At 37.3% G+C, this 26,523-nt stretch overlaps 1 protein-coding gene across 1 annotated transcript; it reads right to left on the reverse strand.

Annotated features, from left to right (window-relative positions):
* Positions 1 to 201: 201 nt before the first annotated feature.
* LOC128030632 (tyrosine-protein phosphatase non-receptor type 3-like) lies at positions 202 to 26,156 on the reverse strand. Its single transcript, XM_052618419.1, has 26 exons — positions 25,838 to 26,156; positions 16,074 to 16,240; positions 14,692 to 14,799; positions 14,526 to 14,568; positions 12,890 to 12,968; positions 12,772 to 12,816; positions 12,156 to 12,208; positions 11,823 to 11,940; positions 11,660 to 11,747; positions 10,421 to 10,509; positions 10,068 to 10,131; positions 9,761 to 9,891; positions 9,504 to 9,629; positions 9,165 to 9,278; positions 8,973 to 9,063; positions 8,228 to 8,305; positions 8,071 to 8,127; positions 7,837 to 7,993; positions 7,546 to 7,709; positions 7,353 to 7,443; positions 6,218 to 6,282; positions 5,922 to 6,062; positions 5,417 to 5,545; positions 3,585 to 3,730; positions 3,374 to 3,509; positions 202 to 1,158 (listed from the first exon to the last, which is right to left on the reverse strand). Exons 2-26 carry the CDS (start codon positions 16,212 to 16,214, stop codon positions 1,078 to 1,080), a joined length of 2,535 nt encoding a protein of 844 aa, XP_052474379.1. The 5' UTR covers positions 16,215 to 16,240; positions 25,838 to 26,156; the 3' UTR covers positions 202 to 1,077.
* Positions 26,157 to 26,523: the final 367 nt, after the last annotated feature.

Consider the following 26,523-nt stretch of genomic DNA (forward strand, 5'->3'; position numbering starts at 1 on the left):
GCTGCCTTCATACTGTGCGCTGCAATCGCGTCAAGTCTGCTATCAGGAAACAGAATGTGCCCAATCGTCAGTGTTTCACGCACGCTCATTCGACATCCCCACAAGCCATCACCATGAATAAGAGAAGACGCACAATGTGAGAAGAATAACACATTTTATTTATTTAATAACAGGTGTATTTAGGTATTCTAATAGCGGTATGGTCAATCTCACAAAGTAGCGTACATTTCACACTTTATTCTCAAAATCAAAAGGAAAAAAGTTATATTTAAAGAAATATATATAGGTATATATATATGACTTTGGCACAATATTCAAGATATTTCAAGCTCACTCATTAAAAGCTACAAAGTCTAGTTTTTATTACTGTGATATTAAGAACCAAAATGGTATAAGCATTTATTAATTATTAATTCATCATGGTAGCATCTGTTGTTCAGCTTTTAATTAAAATACATTGATTTTAGTTAAATAACTGCAAAACACATTACTGTCATGTCATTCAATAGAAAATACATTATCGGATTAATGTAGTAATGACAATTAGGGAGTAAAATGTGCTTAACTGCTCTGAAAAATAATGTATTAATTCAAAACAAAACACATAAATACTCTAAGAAAAAAAAGTAGATTTTTACATTTTACATTTAAGTAAAAATGTACATTTTAGCTCACATTTTTATTTTATGCACAATATAAGTAACATGTTTTTCCTCTTAATTTTAGGATGAAATTTGACCTAAAAGTTCATTGTCAGATTTTGTGAGATTTGCCAGAATGTAGAATCTGTGTGAGTGTGTGTGTGGGACAGAGATAGAGGAAGTACGTGTGCTGTAGGGCCCTATAAGCTTCCACGTGTCAAAGTGCTCTATGTTCTTCCTTGATCCTCACAACTGTCAGACAGCCACAGCAAGAGAAGAGGTTGTCTATCCATTTTTATCCAGACATGCCCTCTTCTCCCTGCCCCTTTTTCATCCATCTTTATTGACAGTCAGATCACAGCAGCTGAGTTTTCTTCATTCACTTGTGTGTTTTCAAACACGGGGAATCTACAAATCTCCTGTCCCTCTCTTCTTATCAACTGTTAGGTGTTGAGTTCTTTTTCACCCTCTCTCTGTACACCCTCAGAATGGCCTCACACACAAAGGTGAACTGGCACTGAAAAACAAACATGCACAGACTGTAATGACAGCACATCCAGTAAAATCAATCGAAGATATTCAACCTTTTGATCCAGTGGACAAATCTTCAAAAGCCATTTTAGTTATTCATGGTGCGATGTTACCTCCAAATCACCTGATGATCTCTGACCCTTTCCCATAGTTCGATGGCTGCCCTCTTTTTATGTAATTGGCTGAATCTGAAATTGTATACTCTAGTCTGAATAAGTACTTCGCGAATGTTAAAACTTTTTTTTTTAATATAGTATGAATGTAATCCAGACATACTACATTCGACTTGTAGTCACTGCCATTTGACCTACAGTTTCGGGTGGCATTTGCTGCACTCTCCCGTGGCCTCATGGGATAGTAAAGTATCCACTGGATGTGCATTTCAGAATCTCATCGGAAATAGTAGGCCATCCAGGAACTTTTTACCTGCTGTTTTAATTTCACATACTGTTTTTGCATACTATATAGTAGGGAATTAAGCATTTAGATTCTCCCATATCGTTTATTTATGGCTATAGAAATGTATTTTTCAACTGACAAATGTGGTGATGCACCAAGAACTTCTTATATTGGAATGGATAGATGTGTAACACTCAATTTCATTTTTATAGGACCAGGACTTTTGACAGCTCCAGGCTTTAGTTATAACTACATATTAAAGTTCCTCATTTTTGTATCCCCGGCCGTGGACAGTCAGACTGACAGTGAGGCAGTGTCGAAATTAAAAGTGCATATGGGTGTTGAAGTTTTTAGCAAAAGGAAATGCCATAGCCTCTTTTCTCCTTTCACATTTTGTTTTTTAGTTTCTACTGCATAGACAGTGAAGTTCTGTTAAAGGTCCCCTTCTTCGTGATTCCATGTTTTAAACTTTAGTTAGTGTGTAATGTTGTTGTTAGAGTATAAATAATATCTGTAAAATTCTAAAGCTCAAAGTTCAATGCCAAGCGAGATATTTGATTTAACAGAATTCGCCTACAAAAAATGACCCGTTTGGACTACAGCCCTCTAGTTCCTGCAGTAATAACGTCACTAAAACATTTTTTTTGACTAACCACCGCCCACATGAATTCACAAACAGGGGGGCGTGGCCTTGTTGCACTCCGACGGAGAAGAAGGAAGAGCTGTTTGTTTTTGTCGCCATGCTGTTGAAACGCTGTTTTTTCATCTCTGAGTCCAATCACCTTTGTTTGGGCTTCCCAGGAACGCTGTACTTTGAGATTAATGGTTACAATTTATGTTTAACTCGGTTCCCGAAAATTATAATGCACATGTAAAACTATGTGCAGCTCATTTTGCTGAGGACAGCTTGCTGAGGACAACTTTCTCAATCTCAATCAGTTTAATGCTGGATTTGCACAAAGATTATTCTTGAAAGATGGAGCAGTTCCCTCTTTGTCTGGAGAAGGCTTTGTTTATGGACCACAACTGGTAAGTGTATTTTATTATTTAAGTTGGTGCGTTTAACAGTTTCTGTAACTTATTACACAAAGGGCAACGCTGTTTAGCTTCGTTAACTTGATGTTAGGGCTGTGCAAAAAAAAACAAATGCGGTTTTCATGCGCATCTCGTTAGTAAAAACGCTCCTGTGATTATAAATACATCTCCAGCACGTGCGTTCTAGCCCAATCGCGTTACCAGGAGGACAGCCTGCTCTCAGCTGCTGTCGAATCACAACACAGGTACCGCTGGCCCAATCAGAACTCGTTAGGTATTTCTGAAGGAGAGACTTCATAGAACAAGGAAGTCATCAGCCCGTTTTTGTGACAGTGAAAACAGCAGTATACAGATAGGTGAACTGTGTGAAAAATACTGTGTTTTTTTACACGCGAAATATGAACACATGTTATATTGCACATTGTAAACACAATCAAAGCTTTAAAAAAGCGCGTAAAACGGGACCTTTAAAAGCCCATCTTGCCAACTCTTTTAATGAGTGTGTGACTCCTTTGATCTAAGTGTAAAGGGTCACTGCTGTTTTGTATTTGATCTGAAGATATGTTATAACTGAATACATAATTGAAGGTGAAGTATTTTCTGCGTGGCATCAAACAGAATTGCCAATTGCCACTGGGTTAAACAGAATAACACTGGCTCAACTAATTGTACGTTCAGTTTGTCCATGGATAGAATGTTTTAACTTCTTGGTAATGTGACATGGAATGTCACCTTTAACTTGTGTGTATGTGTCTGTGTGTGTGTACCGATGTCTGAACCAGCATGGCCCTTTGTTCTCTCATCGTGGTAATGATCTCTAGGGGATATACTGGCTTTTCCTTCTCCATCAGTGTCATGGCTGTCTCCATGGTGATCAACACACCTGTCCGCCCGATCCCAGCACTGCAGAAAGACATTCTCATGGTAAAATGAGCACTTGATAACATCTGTGTGTCTGTGTGCTGGAAGTCCTGTCACCTGCAGTGGACCATGAGAGGCACAGACTCCTCTCTCATGCTTCTCACTGACTGGACAAAATCCAGGAAGTCGGAGGAATCTTCTGGTACCCCGTGATCTGGCCAGGCAACATACTGCAAATGAGTGATCGCGCGATGCTTTCCCGACTGTTAAAAAGAGAGAAAGACATATAGAAAGGGTGAGGCTGAGTGCGAGAGAATGCATGAAAGACTATGTATAAAAGCAAACATGTCTAAGCATGCCTTTGTTTTGCATCACGCAGAAAGATATTTATATGGAATTTTCTTAGAATGAAAGCACTATGTTTTTTATTGACTATTTATCTTTAGTTTTTTATAAAGTCAATCAAACTACTGGCATATGAGCACGAAAAGTTTGTATTCATGCTTTTCAGTTTGAATACATTTTTAAAAAGTTGGAAAACATTTTCACATAAGTTTTTTTTTAATAATTCCTTAACTGTTCCTCACATTTGACATAACACGAAGTTCATGGAATTTAGGAACACAGACCATACATGGGTTTTACAAATGAGGCCCCAGGGTCCTGTCATTCTTTAAAACATCTTTCACACTGTATTACCTAAATACACTGACATTTTAAATTCTCTCTCAGCTCTACCGTGATCTTATAAGTGGGTGCAAGAGGAAGAAGTGATCCTTAGGTGAGTCACTGTCTGAAGGCCGGAATGGAAGAAAAGAATTGTGATAAATCGGGCAGAATGGAATAACTGGCTTACACGCTGTGTGGTAGGAAAACTCACACACTGGCATTTTTCCTGTAAACCCCAATCATCCCTTTCCTCTCAAGCTTTTCTTTATTTTTTCATCTGAGACACACACATGACAAACATGTGATGTAATCTCCGTCTGCTGTCCATGCTGAGATTAACTCCCACCAACAGAGACAACAGATGGGTCTCCTTTCTCCAGCAATGATAGATTGTTTGTGAGTGTGTGAGCATGTACTGCATGTGCATGTACATGTATGCACATGGTCCCGTCCTCTCGACCACAGCGCTACCGGACCTGTTTGCCATGTTTAGCATTGCACATAAACACAGTGATACTCTCTCACACAACAATCTTTTACATTATTATGCCTAACGTCAAAATTCTGATTCAGTTTTAAATGAAACATTAAACTTCAGCATAATGAGACAGACAAACATGAGTAATTACAAACATTTATATAAGAAACAGAATTTTGCCAAAAGTAATACTAGAACCAAAAACAGAGGGACCAGAATGGCTCTTGAGCATCCTGACCACGCATACGGCTGTGAATACTTCCATAAAACCTTTGAAGTTGAAAAGCCCCCATGAAATAACTCGACAAGTGCGCTTTTCTCTCTTTTGATGTATTTCCTGTTAAAGTTTAGTACACAGTACTCAATTCAGCAATAGTATAAGAATAGTAGAACATGCTGGTTGTAGTAGTAGTAGTGTTGAGACAAATTCAGTCTATTGGTATTAGGTGATATTGAGAATGTAGTCTCGTGTAGCCAGATCTTCAGACTGATGGCAGACCAGTGTGTAAAACTCTTGGGACATATTTTAAAGAGTGTGTTAAGTTGATCCTGATCATTTTGTGTACCAAATGCATCAGATACTCGGCCAGTGGTGCATCACATCAAAAACTGATTCTATTAAAATCTGTCTAGTGCAGGATAAGTCATCAATAGTTTTACTTTGTTTCCCTGAGAAAGTTTAAAAGTGCATTTCCTCAAAAGTGTCACATGCTACTTTACATGAGTCATTTCATTAGCTCTTGTTCGTTTACACTGCACCTTGCAAAAGTGGTGTCCTTTTTAAAATGATGTCCGTTGTTACCTGAGTATTTGTGAGTGTTAGTTCCCGGGTAACATATGCCAGGTTGCACTCCTCTGAGTGACAGCACACCTGAAGAATCCCATAATCCCTCACTTCAGGGGGATGCGGCCAATATTGGTGGCACTTGGTCTGTGGAAATGGAAGAGAGATTATTGAGCACAGAAAAAAATAATAATAACACACACACACACACACACAATTGTGCTCCCTTTTTCTCTCCCTCACACACAGAGTTTATTAAATCATCCCTTTGGATAAGAATGCAGAGCGCTTGGTTACCAAGCAACAGCCAAGCCATGCCGAAGAATACGGTACTCACAATAAGCTGTCCTTGGGGGACTGGAGGTGTGTGATGGGTGTTTGATGGGTATCGTCTCATTAAGGGTTTTGTTTGTGTGTGTGCTTGTTTCGTCTTGAGTATGTGTGTGTAATGTTCATGTTAATATTGCAGCACATTTTGTAACTGTGTGTGTAGTTTTTAACTCATGTGTATGTGTTGAAGTACCCGTCCTCTCTCGGTCAGTGTGGTGAGCATGACAATGACACTGACGTTCTGCTCCCACACGCTCCTCCAGAAGTGTGTACAGGTGTGCGGCAGTGGTCCCTGAGCTGCTATGTACCGCAAAACACAACCTGCTGGCTCATTCTGAAACACACACACACACACACACACACATTGCTGAGTCATCAATATATCACCCAGAGCCATTTATTAAAACTTTACCATTCACAGTTAGAATGAAACAATGAAAAATGCAATAATGAATACTAGTAATGAGACATACAGTTAGTGATCCATACCTTCACATGGCTGGCATTAATATAATCATCCCCCTCTTCCTGCAGCACCACTCTGGTGATGTCATCTGAAAGAAAAGTATGAACGAGTAAAGAATGAGGAAGAGGGATTTGCGGATTATGTGAAAACACTTCCTCTGACTAGTTTTAAAGAGCATTACGCCTCAGTCCCCAATCGAAAGCTTACACACAAATTAATAAAATGATACGTTTGACCTTACCCCGTAATCTACTCCAGTGCAGTAGTTCAGTTTAATCTCATCATGGTCATCCAGCAACCACTCTCTCGTTGTAAAATACAACCCCCTTGTTTGTATGTTCTATTGAACTTTCAAATGTTCTTTTGAATTTTCAAACCCAACAAAACGTTGTTCAAGTACACAAAAAATACACAACAGTGTAACAGCAATGAGGCAAAGCATAGCTTCACCTATCTTACATTTATGCATCATCTAAAATTATATACATTACATTCACAATTTATCAGAATTCCCTGGGAATTGAACTGATGACATTTCCGTCTGTAGTGCTGCAAAAGGACAGGTACTATTGTTTTCTAGCAGAAGGATGTCACTTAATGAAATTTGTTCAATATATGTCTTTAATATAACAAGGGCTGGTTTTGACAGATTTGACAAATTGATGAGTGCCATGTTAAAAGAATTTCAAGTTTTACACGCAGCACTGATCATTCATGTCAGTTCCAAAAATGTGGACCAATCAGAAGACCCTGGAGGTGGGGCATGCATTGCACATTTTTATATACAGTAGCAAGTTGGCATGGCAACTGTTTTATTTGACAGCAACATGGCAGAGGAGGCATTTATAGTCGCTGAATCCAGATACCCTGAATTACAGAACATTTCTTCAAGCGATCATCACAACCAGTTTCTTTAAAAAAAGAGCCTAGAGAGAAATATTTTTGTTATTGCATCACATCTCAAAAGTGCATCTTGAGACCCTCATGTACTGTGCTGTGTTTTTTTTTCTTAACCATTACTGAGTTCTGCATCTCTTGTTTTTATATGCAAAGACATGTTAAGCTAAGTGTGCTATACTGTGAACATAGGCATTACAGGCCACATTTATTAAATTTAGCATGTGATAAATGTTTATCAGAAAAAGCAATAAAACTTACATGGTAATACATCTTTGTACCGATTCTTGTCCATATTCTCGGACTGTTTCGCACAAGACATTGACATGCCTTCTTTCTTCCTGTACAACTTCTGTGAGTAGCAAAACACACATTCACATGCATAGATGACAATTATCAGCTCTGCACACACATGCCAACTGAAACATGTAGGAAAATATTCACATGCCCCAACCTCAAACTGCAGAAGCAATGTTCCGGTGACCAACCCCCTCTCCAGACGGGTCATGGACTCCTCTAGCGTCTCTTCAGATGGCTGAGTGGACAGTGGGGATATTTCACCTGGAAGGGGGAGACCCTCACCTAATTGTAGTGTGGGTTCGGCTCGCAAAGAGACACCTGAAAACAAAGGCTGTTTTGCGGTTTCTGATGTACAAACTAAATGCACTAGACACATCATAATAAAAAAATAAAAAAATCCCTCAAATCTCATTGTTACACATGTACATTAAAGAACATTTGTCACCTTTGCGGCGGACAAGCAATGCAAGTTCCTTGCTGTGTGACTCTCGGGTTGCTTTGATGAACATGACCACCTGCTGATGGGTATGTTCTGAAATGTCCCGCCCATTTATCAACAGCACCTGATCGCCTTCCATCAGTGGAGGCACACAGTGACCGGCCTGCAACACAGTCAATATTTGCAAAAACCAAAAACCCATGTATATATTCTAAGGCAGCAAGGATTTTTATGGCTTACTGGAGATGCAGGGTTAACGTGAGAGATGGCCAGGGGCATCTTCTGATCCACGCCTCCCTAAATATTGCCCGACAATATTCTGATACATGGTTTCCCACACAAAACTCTATTTGAATGCAATTTTAACATTGATGATAAATAGATTATATTAACTCACTTTAACGTTGAAGCCAAACTTCCCATCTTGGTCGGGGTTGATCCTCACAAGGAGCAGATCTCCTTCAGCTGTTGCACTCTGCGTTTATATAACCACAAAATAGACCCTTTGAGGCAGGTAGGACAGAAAGATGATGGAGGATTCTTTACTTTAGCTACAAAACATTAGCATGTATGTAGACATTTTTCACAAGAGCAAATATTAAAAACAACTGAGTGCTTTAAATGTTACCGCAGAATATATATATATTTTTTGTCAGTAGACGGCCTCATTCTCAGCTGTTTTGCACACTGATAGCACTAGTCAAAATGATAACATGTCCTTGTTTCTTCAATAACAGCAGCAGAATTGCATGAACTCTACAAGTCTGTGTTCTCCAGTATGATTTGACTTCATTTTCTACCATCACTATGTCTGTAACTAAGTAAAAGCTACATTTGTTCTTCCGTGTTCTTGAGAAACATCTACAAAAAAAACAACAAAAAAAAAACACTTTGCAGCATTTCCACATTATCTCCAGATCTAATATAGCTTTTAACTGCCCCATCCATCAATCACAACCATCAACACACTGCGCTTAATATGTGCCACAGGGAACTTCTTCATTCCAACCACTCATTTTTGACGCAATGATCATTTGTAAATGCAAAATTTGACACGCAAAGAAGCTTTGAAGTTTGACTTTGCTATGAACCACATTTCCCTTGATCTTGAATCATCGGCTATCATGTACAGGAACACTCACCTTATCCCAGATGTGCAAATCCTCATCTTCGGTGATGATATCATCACTATGAGACCAACTACCCCTCGTCCGCCCCTCCTCCTGAGTTTTCCTTCAGTGGAATCAGTTTTAATAAGTTACTATGGGTGTACTATTCAATACATATGCATGCCTGTAAAACTGTGTGCATTTGTATATGTAGAGTAATTTTGCCTGTAAGTATAGAACACGTCTTCACTCTCAGTCACATAGCTCATTTCATTGGTCAGGTTGTCAACAGATGATGGGCGTGGCTTACGGAAGTCATGACGTAAACGAGGACTCCGCCTAAAATGGAAGATATATCAACCAAAGCTCTAAAACGTACAACTTCTTTTGTTCTATAAAATGCATCCTTTCTGAATAAACGTATTCAATTTTTAAGTATTTTTTTTAATCTTGACCACAAACTTTTCAATGAAATACATTTCATTGTTTGTTAAAATACATTTTATATCTCTTATCCATTACTGTAAAGATGAAATACATTGGAATGTATTCGAGTACTGTTACCAGTTGGGTGTGTTGGGTGGTGACCGTGAAGGTAGACTCTTTGTCTCGAAGTGGTCCACCGAGTCGGACCTCACTGTAGGGTTTAACATTTTCTCACCAATCAGCTTTCGGTACAGTGGGATAGAGCTATAAGAAAAATATTTGCAATTAAACTCGCACGCTCATTTGGTGGAGGCAGCAATGAACTCTAATTAACTCCAGCAATAAAGAACACTGTAATTTCTTAGAACGACTCCGTCGTGACTCTGCCTGCGTACCTAAATTTTGAGGCAGAGTTAGAGGGTTTTGTATTGTAGAACGTATGGTGGTCCACACAGGATTTCCATAGGTTCTTACAGGCACGTGAACTTGGCATGGAGATAGAAACCTCGTGGTGACCCAGCTCACCCTATACCACACAATTAAATGAGGAAAAAAAAAATACAACATAAAGGTCTCACAATAAACGAGATGTTGATCTTGCAGTATTCGACATCTTTGAGACATTATGCATCTGGCTTTAATATAGCAATTATTTAGCTTTTATTTGAAAGGATGAGCATGAATAAATCATGCATGTCTTACATGTTTCCGACGTAGGTGGACAAAGAACCGTTTTCTTTTGAATGAAATTTTGATGATGTTAATCCTGAAAAAAAAAGCAGCCATTCCAAAAGCAACCTCCTTATCGAAAACAAAGTAAACCAGAATCAAAATAAGGGATACCATTTCCCTGGCTGTTAATTACACTAATAACAGTAATTATACTTTTCTACAGTGTTTGTATCTCATCCATTGTAATGATAATCACAGCTCTGACAAACAGAGCCGTAGCACTGTCAAACATCATTCAACAGCTGTAAACATCAAGCTTATATATTACTGCAAAGAAATTGAGCAAAAACATTTAAGAAAGGATTTGATTGGCCAAAACTTACCAAGGGAAAAAACTGGAGCAAATTAAATGGCAAAACAAGGCCACGCCCCCTGATGTAATGCCCACCCAGAGGGCAGGGTTGTTAACATCCTATAAACAGGGATTTAGAAATGTAATTAAATAATGAATTATCATAATCCAATTTAAAGGGGTCATATGATGCAATTTCAATTTTTCCTTGCTCTTGGAGTGTTACAATCTCTTGGTACATGAAAACACCTGTAAAGTTGCAAAGACTAAAGTCTCAAACCCAAAGAGATATTCTTTATCAAAGTTAAGACTCTGCCACGCCCCCAAAAATGGCTCGTTTAAACACTCCCCCACATCTATGTCACTATGTGGAAATATTTGCGTAATGCTGCCCAAATGTTGACGCAAAGAAAGGCAGCGCAGGGTTGACGCAGCAATGTCAGGGAGATGCTGTGTGTATCGAGGCGAAAGCAAAAGCACCTTATTAGTTCTTCTGAAAGTAGATGCATTTAAGAATCTTTAAGATTACAACAGAACAGCAACACATTTTATGGACGACAGTTTTGTGAACCTAGGAGAGAAGGTCATTCTGACTTTGCTATTAGAATCTGCCGCTTTTGAATCTGCTACTGTAAGTATGTTTTCTTATTAGTTTAAGTATTAGCTATTGACCGTTCAAATGTGGAGTTTTGTGTGACGCATGTGTGTGTGTGTGATAGACAGAGAGACAGGGTCACACAGTGGAGTCAGCTGACTTAACCGTCCGTGGCTTGTGTACTGTAAACACATATGAGCTTCATCACTGTCACGCATCTGTCACGCGACTGTTTCTCTTTCAGGCTTGAACTGATGGTAAAACTAAGGACATTATTAACTGTCTTTACATTTGTTTTGAAAGATGAAACTCATGATTATGGAAAGGGGTGTTAAATTTCCAACGTGTGCCTGCGGCGATCGGCCAATCACAATGCACTGGGTCAGTTGGCCAATCAGAACAGACTGCGCTTGTCGGAAGGAGGGTCTTTGTAGAGAATGACCCATTTGAGAGAGGCGGGGCATAGAGGACCTACAATAATATACAGTATTTGAAAAATAATGTGTTTTTTTTTACATTAAAGCATTTCAACAAATACTCCAAATACATACACAAAAATGATATTTAAAAAGATATTTAAAAAAGCATCATATGACCCCTTAAAAACAACATTACCAGTTATTTTTTAACACTTTGGAAGTTGGAAAATCACAGGATTTTCTACTTAAATAGTACCTGAGCATGATGTAACTCTACTCCATACAGGTCTAATGTTCTCGCTGTATTCAAATAGCACAGTTCAGCTTCACTCGGAGACAAACCTCTGAAACACATTCAGACATTTCCAATTAATAAATGTGTGTACCTGTGTTTGAAAGTATGAATGTGTTTGACATACTTGTGCTGTGGATGCAGCGACTCCACTTTCAGAAGGAACTCCTGGTCTTGGTCAGGGAGAAAATGGATCTGATTAAGGTGTCTGGCAGGAGTTTCACGGACATAGTCTCCAAGCTCAGCTGTCAATCAAACAGGAGTATTAGAATGCTACATTTGAGAATCAGTGATTGTATGTGCTTTGTTCAGTCATCTCCAGTTTGGACAGTGCCATTAACCCCAGCTATTTCCTAGAGAAGACTCATGCCTTCTCCAAGCACACAGACACATCCTCTGTAAGATCAATAATGTTTCTATGGCAAGCGCAATGTGAGAAGGAGTAATTTCCACAACTTACACTGAACAGAGTAAGAAGCCAGTACCACAGCTGAGCTTAAAGGACACTTTAGTCTGCAATAAAAACATTCCATGGTGTTTTGGGATACAACATATCCATACATGTTGTGACATGTATTATTAGCATTTGTCAATATTAAATATTTAGTCAGCAAATATTTAGTATTTAATTATCAGGGTACAAATGTCCATAGCTGTATATCATAATTTTTATTTATTCACAACATTATCTTTATTAGAAAACACATAACCTTACAATCCATGAGTTATAACTCCCTGAGCTATAAAACTGCATAACCAGTATCCATAATGTATAAAGTTAAAATGATGTGGTTTGCTGGTATTTTAATGGCATTTTGGTCATAAGATGTATGTAAAATTTTTATGTATAATTCATCCTATGTATATTTGGTCTTTTTTATAATTTAAACAATATAATATATATATTTAAAGCAGTTAAATTGCAATAATATTTCACAATATTACTGATTTTACTGTAATATTATCAAATAATTGCAGCCTTGGTGAGCATAAGAAACTTCTTCCAAACATTTTTTCAATCTTACCAGTCCCAAAATTTTGAATGGTAGTGTAGGTGCAAAAACAACTTTATTTACCTCCCCTCACAAATGTCCTTCTTAATTTGCAAGAAATAAAAATGCCTGCAAAACAAAATAAGGGTCAAAACCTCACACTCTATACACATATCATTTGCACACAAACAGGGAGATGTACCTGGTCTGCTCATGCTGGAGGGAGTTTGGGTCAGAGATGAAGAACCGCACTCTAAATATAAAAAAGAACGGAGCAGAACCTGAAGGAATTACAGCGGAGCAGAGAGAGAGAGAGAGAGCAGAGGACACAGTCAGAGGAAAATGACCTCTAAACACATAAATATGTGCAAGTAACAGATATTCACTGATCATAGTTAAATGTAAGCTCAGTATCATACTATTTCTAAAAAAAAATGGAAAAAAAAGATGGAAACTGTGGCTTTGGCAATTCCCCAAAAATCTAAGTCAATTTATTAAAACATAATTAAAAGTAAAAAAAGCAGGTGGGCACGGAAGCATGAGTTCCAATCTTACTGCATGCACAGAAATTTTGATGACTCGAGTAATTTGAATAAGAAAATCAGCCACTTCCATTCATCACATAACTGACCAATAATAAAATGTTATGAAAATAAATTAATAAAAATTATAAATTATAAAATGTATAATCATAATGCTACAATTGAATTTATCACAGCATTATAATGTACAGTATAAAAAAAAATGGATGGACGTTTTAGGAATTGCATTTAAGAAAAAAAAAATACATTTAGAGGTGTCGCAATATACCAATATTGACGATAATCGTGATATAAAAAAATGAATTATCGTTAACTTGTTACTAAGGGGTGTCGTGTAATACCAGTATTGTTGATAATCGTGATATATATAAAAAAAGATAATAATTTATAATATAATAGCTAATAATTAACTCATAATTTTAATTAGGGATGTTGTGATATACCAGATTTGATGATAACCATGATATTGTAGAATAAAAAGAACAGCGCTAAACTCTCGTGTTTTGTTATATTCGCCCTTACAGGAAGGCCACAAACAGGACTCATAGGAGTAATAAAACAAATGACTTTTCAGGAAATCCTTTATATGGACAGAAGCAATATTTTAATGACTATTATTTTAATCTCTTAATAAGTGAAGTGATGTGTGGCCAAGTATTGTGACCCATATTTGGAATTTGTGCTCTGCATTTAACCCATCCAAGTCCACACACACACACACAGCAGTGTACACACACACAAACACAGTAGTGAACAGACGTCTGGAGCAGTGGGCAGCCATATTGGCGCGGGGCCCTGGGGGTTCAGTGTCTTGCTCAAGGGTCACCTCAGTCAGGGTATGGAGGGTGGTCATTCACTCCCCACATGACAATTCCTGCCGGAATTGAGACTTGAGACTCGAACCCACAACCTTCAGGTTACAAGTCAGACTCTCTAACCATTAGGCCATGACTGCCCCCTGGTCCCCCACTAGTATTTTAATCCCCTCAATAGCGAATAATATTTGAATCTCTTAATACTATAATAGGGACTGAATTTCTTAACAGAACAATAACAACTAATATTTTACCAATAGCAACTAATATTTTAGTCTCTTAACAGAATGATAAATTATTTTTATTTTTATTTAAATGAACATTAAATGATGGCAAAGGGAATCAAAATGTAAAAATAAGGGATAAGAGCATGCACAATTTACCAGTCAATCTCATTTTCCACAAATGTAAAACAAGTATATTGACTCCAGGTGGGCCTGTGTGTGTGTGTGTGTGTGTGTGTGTGTAGTTTCTCGCTCACCCTTCAGTTGTTTTTTAAAGGGTTTGTTGGGGTCCAGCCACCTCTGAAATGACAGATCAGTTATAACACTGAAATCATGTTTCTTAAGAGAGGGCATTACATTTCTTCATTTCTGGGTCATAGTGATAAACAGTTGTTTTTTGGAAACATCCACACATTAATTTACCGGAGAGCTGGATGTGTCCTCACTGATCTGTAGGCTGAAGTACTGTTTCTCCACTATGTTGAGGTGTTCGCAAGCCAAGTCGAACAGCACATGACCAGCATCCTGTTTCTGCAAAGCATTAACACATGCTGTCCCTTTAGGAAATGTACCAGTTTACAAAACCTAGATTTATAAAGTGACAATATTCTACAGGGTTTAGAATGCAATAACATAACAAAAAACATATCAGTTTTAACATATTATTATAACTGTGTTCTATTTTTTAATTATCCTTCAGAAGTCATTCTAATATGCTCATTTGATCAGGAAATATTTCAGGAAACACAATATGTTGAAAATGTTTGTGCTGCTTAATATTTTTATTAAAATTGTGATACATTTTATTCAATTAAAAAGAACATATGTTATTTTAAATAGATTTTCTGTAATAATATAAAAGGTCACTTGTGGTCAATTTAATGCATTTTATGCTGAATAAAAGTATTAATTTCTTTAAAAAATCATTAAAAATATAATTCACTGATAGCAAATGAGATTTATAAAGGAACATATTTTATTTTTTTGGCTATATTAATAATTAATTTTACCTAATTAAATAAAATATTTAGAATAAAATTAAATTACATTAAATTAGCAGAGATAACCTCTCTCTTAATCATAAGCTAATTAACATTCATCAATATTTAAATACCCTTTTTTTAATTAGTTTTTTTAAAGTTGCAGTCAATAACTTTTTTTGTGTTCAAAATGTATATAATAAGTGAGTACACCATGAATCCATATTCCAAACCATGTTTTTAGCTTGTGCTGAATCACTACGGTAAACCTATAATAAATGTTTATATTCAGACTATTTAGACTGGTTCGGATAGGTACCGCTGCGGAGTAGCCCAGTACCTGTGTGATTCGCCATAGACATAAACAGAGTAGTAGCTCTGGCTACAGTGTTCTTCTTCAAGACACACACAGATCTGTTTACTAAGCACTAGATCGAAAAGGTTACGGACTGCAGCTTTAATACTAACTCACTATATTTGTCAAGCAGGGCCCTCTGGCCAACTGCCCTAATTTCTGTCATCTAGCATAAGACTCTAATTTCTGTTGACTTCATGACTGTTTCTCCCTGACAAATGTGCCTGTGTGCTCGTGAGGGTGGGCGGGTGTCCTTCAGACTATGAAGCCAAGGTTGCAGCAATGCAATATGTAATATGAGAAGAGAAGCACCAGTGAAATATCCATCTCCACCCTCAAACTGCCAATAAAGGCAAGCTCATGCACATTACTTCTCTCTCTCTACGGCTTTAAAAGTCATCACTCATCACTCATCAAATCACTCACTCATCCTACGATCTAAACACATCTGCATACACTCTTATACTCACACTGACAGTAAAATTTTGAGTTGTGCCATCAGGGAAGAGCACTACACAGAGTAGGCCACAGCGTGGCATGTGAGAATGTTTCAGATCGGCACGTCCAAGAGCAGTGATCTTGTTTCCAAGCACGCACCATGGGGATGTCATCTCTGAACCCTGTCACATATGCACACCTGCCAAGAAAAGGAGTCACACAGGTTAAACGCAAGCAATTGTTCCTAACGCGAAGGTGACGATGACGAAGATGATGATTACGAATAATAATATAAATTATTTGCAGAACTTCTGTACATGCCTTTCCAAATTTATGAAACTAATTTATACAGTATATTCTCTTACTGTGTGCAACAGACTTTGATTTTGAAAACATGTTGTGAATTGTATCCAATGATGAGACCTTAGCAAATCCCTAATAACTATAATTATACTTCCTATGCAAAGAACATTCCACCCCAAATTATGAATGGACATGAAATGTCATGACATGCTTGGAAAATTAATGATGTAAAAAAAAAAAAAAAAGCATATCTTAAGAAAACATATCACATATTTCGTGATTTTTGATACAACTATATACAACTAGTGTTTACTCTGAGGCTAGTCAGAATCTGCTCTTAACTAATCTTAGATTTTACAAGTTTACGCAGTTCTACACGCTTGAAGATCTTTTATAACAAAAGAAAAAGAAATCATACATGATGCAAATAAGATTCTTTGTGTATTTAATTATTGATTATCAGGAGTTTTTGAGTGAGTAAGCTTTGTCAGTTGCACTGTAAGTGAAACATTTGCTTGTTTTTTTCAACATAATCCATTCACAATTTGAAGAAAAGTTTTGTTTGTCTAAGAGGACCAACCATTTATGTATATGCAACCGGAGTGTAAAACATTACGTGAGTGAATCCACTGAATTATTCCACAATTGAGGATAATAACTGTAGTAACGGACGGAAGCCGAAATCTGACAAGCCGATGTCAAAATAGAGCTGTGCATTAAGTGATGCTGAGTAAATTAAGAGTACTAAAACTACAGCCGCAAATAGTCGGTGCTGCTGAATATATTTAGCAGTTTCTACAGTTAAAGATAAAACTTAAAGCAGTTTTTTTTTTGATGAGTCCTTATTTAAAGGCTACGGAGCCCCGCACATGACATGCAGGAAAAAATATTAGGCTAAATCGTGTGCACGATTTACTCATTCATTCCCTCAATGTACTAAAACGTGCACACGATTACCATTTCGTTCACTCGATTTATAAATTGTGCGCACGATTTACTAATTCGTTTCCTAGATTCGGTCCCTTGTAGTTAACTAGTTAAGTATTTAGTAAATAATTAATCCTTCTAGGTTATTGATGTCTGGACTTAATTGTAATTATTATTTTTTTTTTTTACTGACATGAGACTTTGGAATTTGAGACTTCCTGGTCTTGCGATAGGTCACATTCATTTTGAAAAACGACCAGAAGCAAGACATGAAAAAACAAAGTGAAAATAAGCTAATTAGCTACTGTAGTGATCCTCTGTTGCCATCTACTGGTCATAAAGGTAATTTCATTATTTTCATTTTACAAGTCTTTGTTTTCCACCAGGAGACCTTCTTTTTTGTTTGGCTATCCTCAAGAATGAAAGGTGAATATTTAAGGTGACTTTTACTGTCCAACTGTAGAGTTTAATAAAAATAAATGTGTTTACGGGCGGGGGTGCACGTCTTTGTCACACATGATGACTTTGCATCCCTGTATGATGCTATCAATATTCAGAATCAAAACCGTCATTTTATAAGCATTTGGGTTTCGTTAACCCTCTCTTACTCATCTACCTCATACACACACTTTCACACTCAGACACACTCACTAGGTCTAAACATGTTCTTGAAATTGTTTTTCACACTCTTCTTTTCTCCTCCCAGCACAGTCCAGGAATGTGGATTATTTTACTACCCAAAGAGTCAAGAAAGTGCGAGAAGTCTGTCATGGCCAAAAAATGTTTGAAAGCAGAAAGCAGCTTTGATCTCCAAACACACTATTTATTGTCAGTACAACAATGACTTAATGTTCATAAATTTCTTGTGGAAAGTGTATTTCATTTTCTATATTGCAACTATTTTTGTAATGTTATTCTGTCCTGTCACTGTTTTGTATTCATATATACATGTTACTTTAGAGACAAATATGTGATCTCATTTATATAAAATAAATAAATAAAAATACATGAAGTAAATAATGTTTTTACTATTCTAAAAATTCATTAAAATTTTTCTATTGGGTTAGCTGATAGTCTTTATAATTAGCTGTATGGAAAAGCAAAATAAGGCGTCACACCTTTACACAGCCAAGTTAAGGCTGCTCTGCCTGCTTAAAATTCAGTGTAAAGGTATGATGCAGCATAAAAGGCTAAATTTGGCCTGTTCTGACCCACCTTCCCCCCTAGTACCACAGTATGCAATTGCAATTTCTGTGTAAATGCATTTATGCCACCGCTGATCAAACACTCATCTGACTTCATAAGCACTTCTATGTCATTTCATTTTAGACATGTCATGATGATTTGAGAAGGCTAAATTGATCAAAGATAGGTTACAATCAGCTTGCCGCTGGCTGCTTGGTCATTAGTTAAAACAAATTAAACTTATATTTACCAAACAAAAAATTTAAATTAATATACCGTAATTCCTCAAATAAAAGCCGAGGCCTTTATTTACCTGAACTGCAGAAGGGTAACAGGCTTTTATTTGAAGCAGCCTTTTATTAGAGGCAGGCCTATCTGTTTGATAAGTAATTGTTTTAAATAACCCGTTTTAAATTAAAAGCGATAACGTTCCAGTGGACAGAGATCATAACACTAGCACAGAATCAGTTCAGAATCAATCATCAAAAGAATCAGTTCGGTTCAGACGTGCTCCGTGTCAGTCTGCTTCACGTTGAATCACTCATGCGCAGTATCATCAGCTCCTCGGTTCTCGAATCTGATGTGTCCAACAGAAACGGTTCTCGGTTCAGTGTACTGGTGTTCCGAAAACCGAAGCATCTTGACTCGAGAATGAGAAACGCCCCAGCAGTGGACGTGTACGTTCGTTATCTGGCTCTGCTGCACAAATTTTCCCCCGGCTTTTATTTAAGACAGGCCTTATTTTGTCCGTGTGGACCACGCCCCCAGCCACTATAAGAGGCCCAGCGATTATTTGACTACTGGTTTTTATTTGAGGAATTACGGTAGTCACTTTTCTATTACATACAAAACTAAACTATTTTAATAGCTGAAACAGTAGTAAGCTGTTTTGGGAGAAGGAGGAAAAAAGACAGGCTAGGTCCGGTAATTCAAGGCCGGGCTAGGGCCTAAATTTGAGGCCTGTGCAGGGCTCTAACGCATGTACCCCATTTAAAGGCACAATATGTAATTTTTCGCACTAGAGGGTGCATAATCAAAATAAACAAAGACCAGGTAGCATGTGACTGAGTGTTGAATCATGGGAGCTGTGTTCTTCATCCCCACAGTGTTAATTTTGACAGGCATTTTTGATTTTGTCTTAGTCTTAGTCTTGAGCTGAAAATGCTTAATAGTCTTAGTCCCATTTTAGTCATTTGAATCTTTCATAGTCTAAGTCTTGTTTTAGTCGACGAAAAGTCATTGCATTTTTGTCAACTTTTAGTCATTACTTTTAGTCAATAGTTTTAGCCAAACTGTAGTTACCAAATTTTATTTTGGTAGCTATTTTATATGTAGTTTTCAAATTAAAATAATCGTTCATTATTCACTCTTTAGACCAAATCAATTAAGCTTATGAGAAAAGCTTATTAGAAAATCTTCAATAAATTATGACAATTTTCATTTTAAAGTGAACAATCCCTTTAACAGAAGTGAAAAAGGAGCAACTTATAAAAATATATATTAGACAAATACAATAGTCTAGAGATACAAATTAAACTATTTTTTTAGATAAAGTAGGTTTTAACATGTATGCATTTATTTAACATCTTGTGTTGGTTAACTTTAATGACAGATAGGTATTTAATTTGGAATGTTGTCCCTTTAAGACAGAAGGCATGCATGAAAAACTGACACTTGTTCAGTTTTCACCCACCTGTTCAAGTTCACTTAATCTATAACCTACTGTTTTTACGTGATATACTCTACACAATAAATATTTGGAATGCTGTTTATGTATTTGAGCGCTGAGAACTGATCGCACTGTATGTGAGAACTGAGGAAGTGGAGCACGAGAGAGAGAGAGCACTTCTATCAGTGTGATTCCACCTATCCACTTCCATTCACTAACTTTAAGTTAATCGACAAAAAATTTTGACTCCCAGGAAAAACTTGTTGAAACATTGTTTCAGAGCGCTAGTTCACGTTTTATTGGCCTATCCATCCACTGCGGCTGCTATACTGACTAGATATACAAACGGCCCTTATCAGATCGCAATCCAATGACAGGGACAGCATGCATTTTGAATGTCCGGTAGTCCTCAAATAACATTAAAGTCCAGTCTCATTTAGTTAATGAAAACGCAGCATAAATCTAGTCATAATTTCGTCATCAGATATTATTTTTAGCTCGTCAACATCTAGTCTTCATCGCATAAAAAATGTTCGTTAACGGATATTTTTCGTCGTTGTCTTCGTTAACGAAATTAACACATCCCCACAGCCGATGCAATCTGATTGGACTCTGGCAGAAATCATGTTCATGGATGAGCTAATGATTTATTAACCTACAGTGTTGGGCCTTTGTAACTGTAATTTTTTAGTAACGGACTAATTTAATGCATTATAATTTTGGAAATAGTAATTCGAGTATAGTTACGAGCCAAGGTCTCTATACGTTACTGCCGCATTACATTGCAGACAGAATGCAGTGTTTTATAATCTAGAGATTGTAAAAAGGATGTAGCACACGCACTGTGGAGTCAAGTGCCAGTGGATTAGAGACCTGCTCCCGCGAGTAATTAGTAATTTGATTACATTTTTAGAGTCTTGACCAGTGTTAACCTAGTAGAATGAAGCAGTGTGAGGCTGGAAGCTGTCGAAGCGAAACAAGGCCACTGAACGAGCATGACACACGGCTCAAAAGCAGCAGAGCTTTTTTTTTTCACAGTCAATCGCATCCGCTCCTTCTGGTCATGTGTATGTACTGTTTCATCATACTAGAAAGGTTTGAAAGTTCTGTTATAATGCTACTGTGCATTCGTCACTGGTCTATTAAAACGCACAGCATATTAAAGCATCTTTGGTTTTTCCATATGTTTTCTCCAAAACAAAACTGGTAATTAAGGGGTTTTGACATCATTGGCAGGCTACACAATGACACTATGGACACTAGTAAAAATAGCTTATTTATCTGTATTTAAACTTTCTTCTAAACATTTGGTATGATGCAAGTACACAAGTCAACAAGATATATAACACTGTTCTAGTGGTTTTTGGATATTTTAATAAAAAACAATCTTACATATTGTGCCTTTTAGGCGTCTTGACATCAAGTTAGGGCTGGTCTTTTCCTGCACAAAATACAAGACCTGATGCTGCACAAGAGTCAGACAAAACTATGCATGCTCTAACCCACTTCAGCCTTTGTAATAAAGTATAGTTGTAATTGCTGTGTAAACATCCATGCCATCTCTGATCAGAATGAACAGTTTGTGTAAAAACACTTGCCAACTTCAGAAGCACTTCTGTGCCACCTTCATAGTGTAAATTTGGCATTAAAGTAAACATGAGTGTCTATACCTTATGTTGATGCTTTGGCAGTATTGTTTGCAAGACATTCATGTCAATAAAGTACTTTGTAATTTGAGAGAGAGTGAAAGGGTAAGAGAGGAGCTACTAGAGAATTTTATGAGGCGCCGTGTAGGATTTAAATCAAACTTCCCTTATCAATACATACATAAAACACGTGCATATACACCTATAAATTACTCGCATATACATGCATACTACTGAATGTTCAAAAATACATATATAAAATACACGTGAACACTAATATGAAATCGATACCAATACATATAATGTTAGCAATGTATGCATACACACTTGTGAATAACTTGCGTATACATATAAACTTGACACGTGCATACACCTACAGATACTCACATATACATATTAACTTGATCCATGCATATACACCTATTAAACACTCGCACATACATATAAACTCGCTGCATACAAACACAACTGCACATACTCGCACATACATATAAACTTGATCAGTGCATATACACCTATAAAACACTCGCACATACATATAAACTCGATGAGCGCATACACATCCATAAAACACTCGCGCATACATAAACAATAACATTTACTAACGTATACAGTTCAGATGAGAAAAACATGTGTACATGTATATATGCGAGTGATTTCATATGTGGATGTGCGTGAATTTTCAGTATAAACGGAAGGCATTTCAGTGTAAACGGAAGGCGTTTCAGTTTAAAAGGAAGTCGTTTAAGCGTGTACGGAAGTAACCTGTCTAAATACCGCATTTGCAATCATGGACCGGGATTGTGCTACACCTGAAGCATTTTGCGGAATGTTCTTTTTTCGCCCACTATTATAAGATCAATTACCATCAGTTTGTGTTGCCTGCTCACCTGCAGTCTCTGCCTGCAGTCAGAAACACAATCTGGATCGCGCACTTTGTTTCGGCCTTCGAGCCCTGGTGGCATACAAAGCATCAATAACACCGCAAACGATGCGATCATCCGCCGGCGAAGTTCACGGACCGTGATATCACACTTGTCAGTGGTAAAGTAACTGGCAGTTTCGATCTAGAAAAAGGTGAGAATTTCACTTCTATGCAATCTTCACGAAATAACTTCCAAACGCTATGCAAGTTAACGTTACACACACACATACACAGAGGGAGAGAGAGAGCGAGAGAGAGTTTAACTGCCTCTAGTTAAAAAATATAAAATGTGTTCCCAACTAAGTCCCAAGTAGTGAACTTAGCCATTTTCAGAATTAAGTGTTTAAGCTATTTGCACAGAATCGGAATATCATAACTTCATAATATAGTGAGTATGTTTGCAAATATTTTGAACAAAACAAATAAAATAAAAGCGATCCATGTGTCATACAGATCTATCGTGGCTGTGTTGTCACATGACAAGCATGACGCGTCGCCATGGAAACATTAAGGCGGTACATTCTAAAATAACGGTCGCCTAAAGAAACTCACGCTGGGGCTCACTCATTTGCGAAAGGGTTTTATTTCTGAAAATGGCTAAGCTCAAGAGGGACTGGGACTATTTCGTGAAGATTGCATAGAAGTTAAATTGTGAAATTCTCACCTTTTTCTAGATCGAAACTGCCAATTAACTTACTGCTGACGAGTGTGATATTATGGTCCTTGAACTCGCCGGTGTTATGAAATGTTCAGTGTCTGAGATATTTGGTGTCATTGAGAATAAAGAACTATATATAAAGACTCGTATTCAGTAACAACTATTTAACTTTTTTTTTCTCCTTAAAAAAGGATTCACATGGAAGTGCATGAGAGCCTACAGTTCATGTGGAGAATCTGTTTGTTTGTAATTAATGTATATGTTACAAATCAGCAGAGTTTGATACTTGCACTTCTGCCTGTTATTTTGTTAGTTTGCAGAAGCTCTTCTAATGGGGGAGACTCATTCTCAAGTTATATATGAGCCACTACTGCACACATACATGAAGACATGGGTAAACCTTCTCAGAATTAACTTTAGTTTTTTATTATCTGATGCAGGGGATGGTGGATGTGTACTTTATCAGTGTAATAGTTAAACATCATATGCAAAAAAAAAAAAAAAAAAAAAACCTTGTTTGATACAAATTTTGTATTATTAACCAGTTTTAAAGTTTTACTACATTCTGTTCCTGAAATCCACAATTTTGAAATCAAGATAATCAAAGGGTAATCAAATCAAGCACAACCTAATAAAACATGTTTCTTGAATAAAGGGTATTGTAAAAAAAAAAAAAAAAAAAAAAAAAAGAGCATGGTCTGTGGACAATTCATCTCAAAGTGCACCACCACGATTAGGAATGACACAGATCCCTGTCCATAATTGCAAATTTGGTTACTTCCGTTCACACTTAAACGCCTTCCGTTTACACTGAAATGCCTTCCGTTTATACTGAAAATTCACGCACATCCACATATGAAATCACTCGCATATATACATGTACACATGTTTTTCTCATCTGAACTGTATACGTTAGTAAATGTTATTGTTTATGTATGCGCGAGTGTTTTATGGATGTGTATGCGCTCATCGAGTTTATATGTATGTGCGAGTGTTTTATAGGTGTATATGCACTGATCAAGTTTATATGTATGTGCGAGTATGTGCAGTTGTGTTTGTATGCAGCGAGTTTATATGTATGTGCGAGTGTTTAATAGGTGTATATGCACGGATCAAGTTTATATGTATGTGCGAGTATGTGCAGTTGTGTTTGTATGCAGCGAGTTTATATGTATGTGCGAGTGTTTAATAGGTGTATATGCATGGATCAAGTTAATATGTATATGTGAGTGTCTGTAGGTGTATGCACGTGTCAAGTTTATATGTATACGCAAGTTATTCACAAGTGTGTATGCATACATTGCTAACATTATATGTATTGGTATCGATTTCATATTAGTGTTCACGTGTATTTTATATATGTATTTTTGAACATTCAGTAGTATGCATGTATATGCGAGTAATTTATAGGTGTATATGCACGTGTTTTATGTATGTATTGATAAGGGAAGTTTGATTTAAATCCTACACGGCGCCTCATAGAATTTGATACAGACATACAACTAAATTAAGTAACAATAAAACACTCTTTTATTTTCAGACCTTACCGTAAAGATCCTGATCCTAGACGCTCTCTGGGACTCTTATACAGTTTCAGAATTGATATATCTGAGACTAGGGAAATTATAGTGACTTAACACAGACTTAGACGTTTGTCTAACGTCTCACTCTCTGACAAAATAAAACACGTCAGAGGTGTAAGGTATATATTTTAACTTTGACTCACACGTTTGGAAACGGTTTGGCGAGCATTAAAAGTTAATGTTTACCAGTAGCTCAGTTAAGAAGCGATACACGCTCGCGCTCACTTTTGAGAGACGCTATATATACGAGGTGTGAAGTGTGACTACTTTAGACCATACTTAAAACAAAAGCTTTTCGACAATAAATACGGCCATGTAAAGTATTTAAAAGACAATAGCAAGACTGGACATTTAAACAAGAGACACAGCTTAAAGTTTCTGTATGAGACGGGCTTTTCTGGGTGTGACGTCTTACATTTCTGACTCACGTCCACGCTGATCTGCTTCGGCTCGGGCTCGGGCTCGGGCTCTGTCAGATATCAGAACCGAACCAGCTGAACGAGCGAACAGACAGTTCTGCACCAACATTTTGCCTTGAATAAATATTTCGGATTACACAAAACAAGTTCCAGAGCTTTATCGCGATATCTTCCAAGAACAATCCAAGAGTGGACAGATATAGGCTATTGTTTTAAAGTCAAATATACGTCATTTGGCATTTCGTCCCCTTTTTGTCAAAATTTAGTTATTCCCATATTGTTTTTCTGTGACAATTTATTTACATTATGTGATAGATTTTTTATGTTGTATATACATTATGGGATTTTTATTTAAAAAAACAATAAGATTCTATCTACACAGTCGAATGGAATGAAAAACTTTGAAGCTCAATACCTCAAAACTACTCGGAATGCAGATAGAACCTTATAATTCCAAGGGGACGAAGCGTCGTAAAGTTACCTGCTTGATGTGCTCTTAATTCCTCTGCGATGCTAGAGGTGCTTATAGTTCCCTTGATGAGATAAAACTTTCCATATTAAGGCGACCATGGTTGCAAGTGTCTGTAAACTTCCGTGTTATGTTACTATTTTTCCTCCGGCTTCCTTCAGGAGGGCAATCGCGGCGTCACTGCGCTGACTGTTTGCCTTATTATTGCTCCTGTGATTACAACACACGTTTCCCAAATTTCAGAATGTGCATGTAGGTGTCAGCCCAAATGTGGACACTTCCGAGTTTACACGAGCCTGGATTTCTAGGCGTGATTCGTGTTGTGCGTGAACTCTCAGGAATTCCAACTGGTGCGCGCAATCTCAGGTGCGTGTGCCCGCAGGTATAAGGCGCAGCTAGTAAGGGTGAGAGACCAACTGGCCGCCCAGCTAAACACCAGCTTGGCCAGGCTGGGAGACCAGACCAGTTTAAACCCTACTACGTTCAGAAAACAGGCTGATAAACCTCAGGGTTATCATATAGTGGTATAGCCAAATGACTCCAAATTGGAATGCATAAAGCTTTTGCTCATCATGAGTAAGTTATTTACAATTTGGTCAACAGAAATTAAGTTCCAAACATAGGTCATTGTGCCATCCCAGTGACAATTCTTCTGGCAACTCTCCACCGCTCCATCTCCTCCTCTATTTAGTACCATT

This window comes from Carassius gibelio, chromosome A16 (genome assembly GCF_023724105.1).
Source record: "Carassius gibelio isolate Cgi1373 ecotype wild population from Czech Republic chromosome A16, carGib1.2-hapl.c, whole genome shotgun sequence".
NCBI classification, from domain to species: domain Eukaryota; kingdom Metazoa; phylum Chordata; class Actinopteri; order Cypriniformes; family Cyprinidae; genus Carassius; species Carassius gibelio.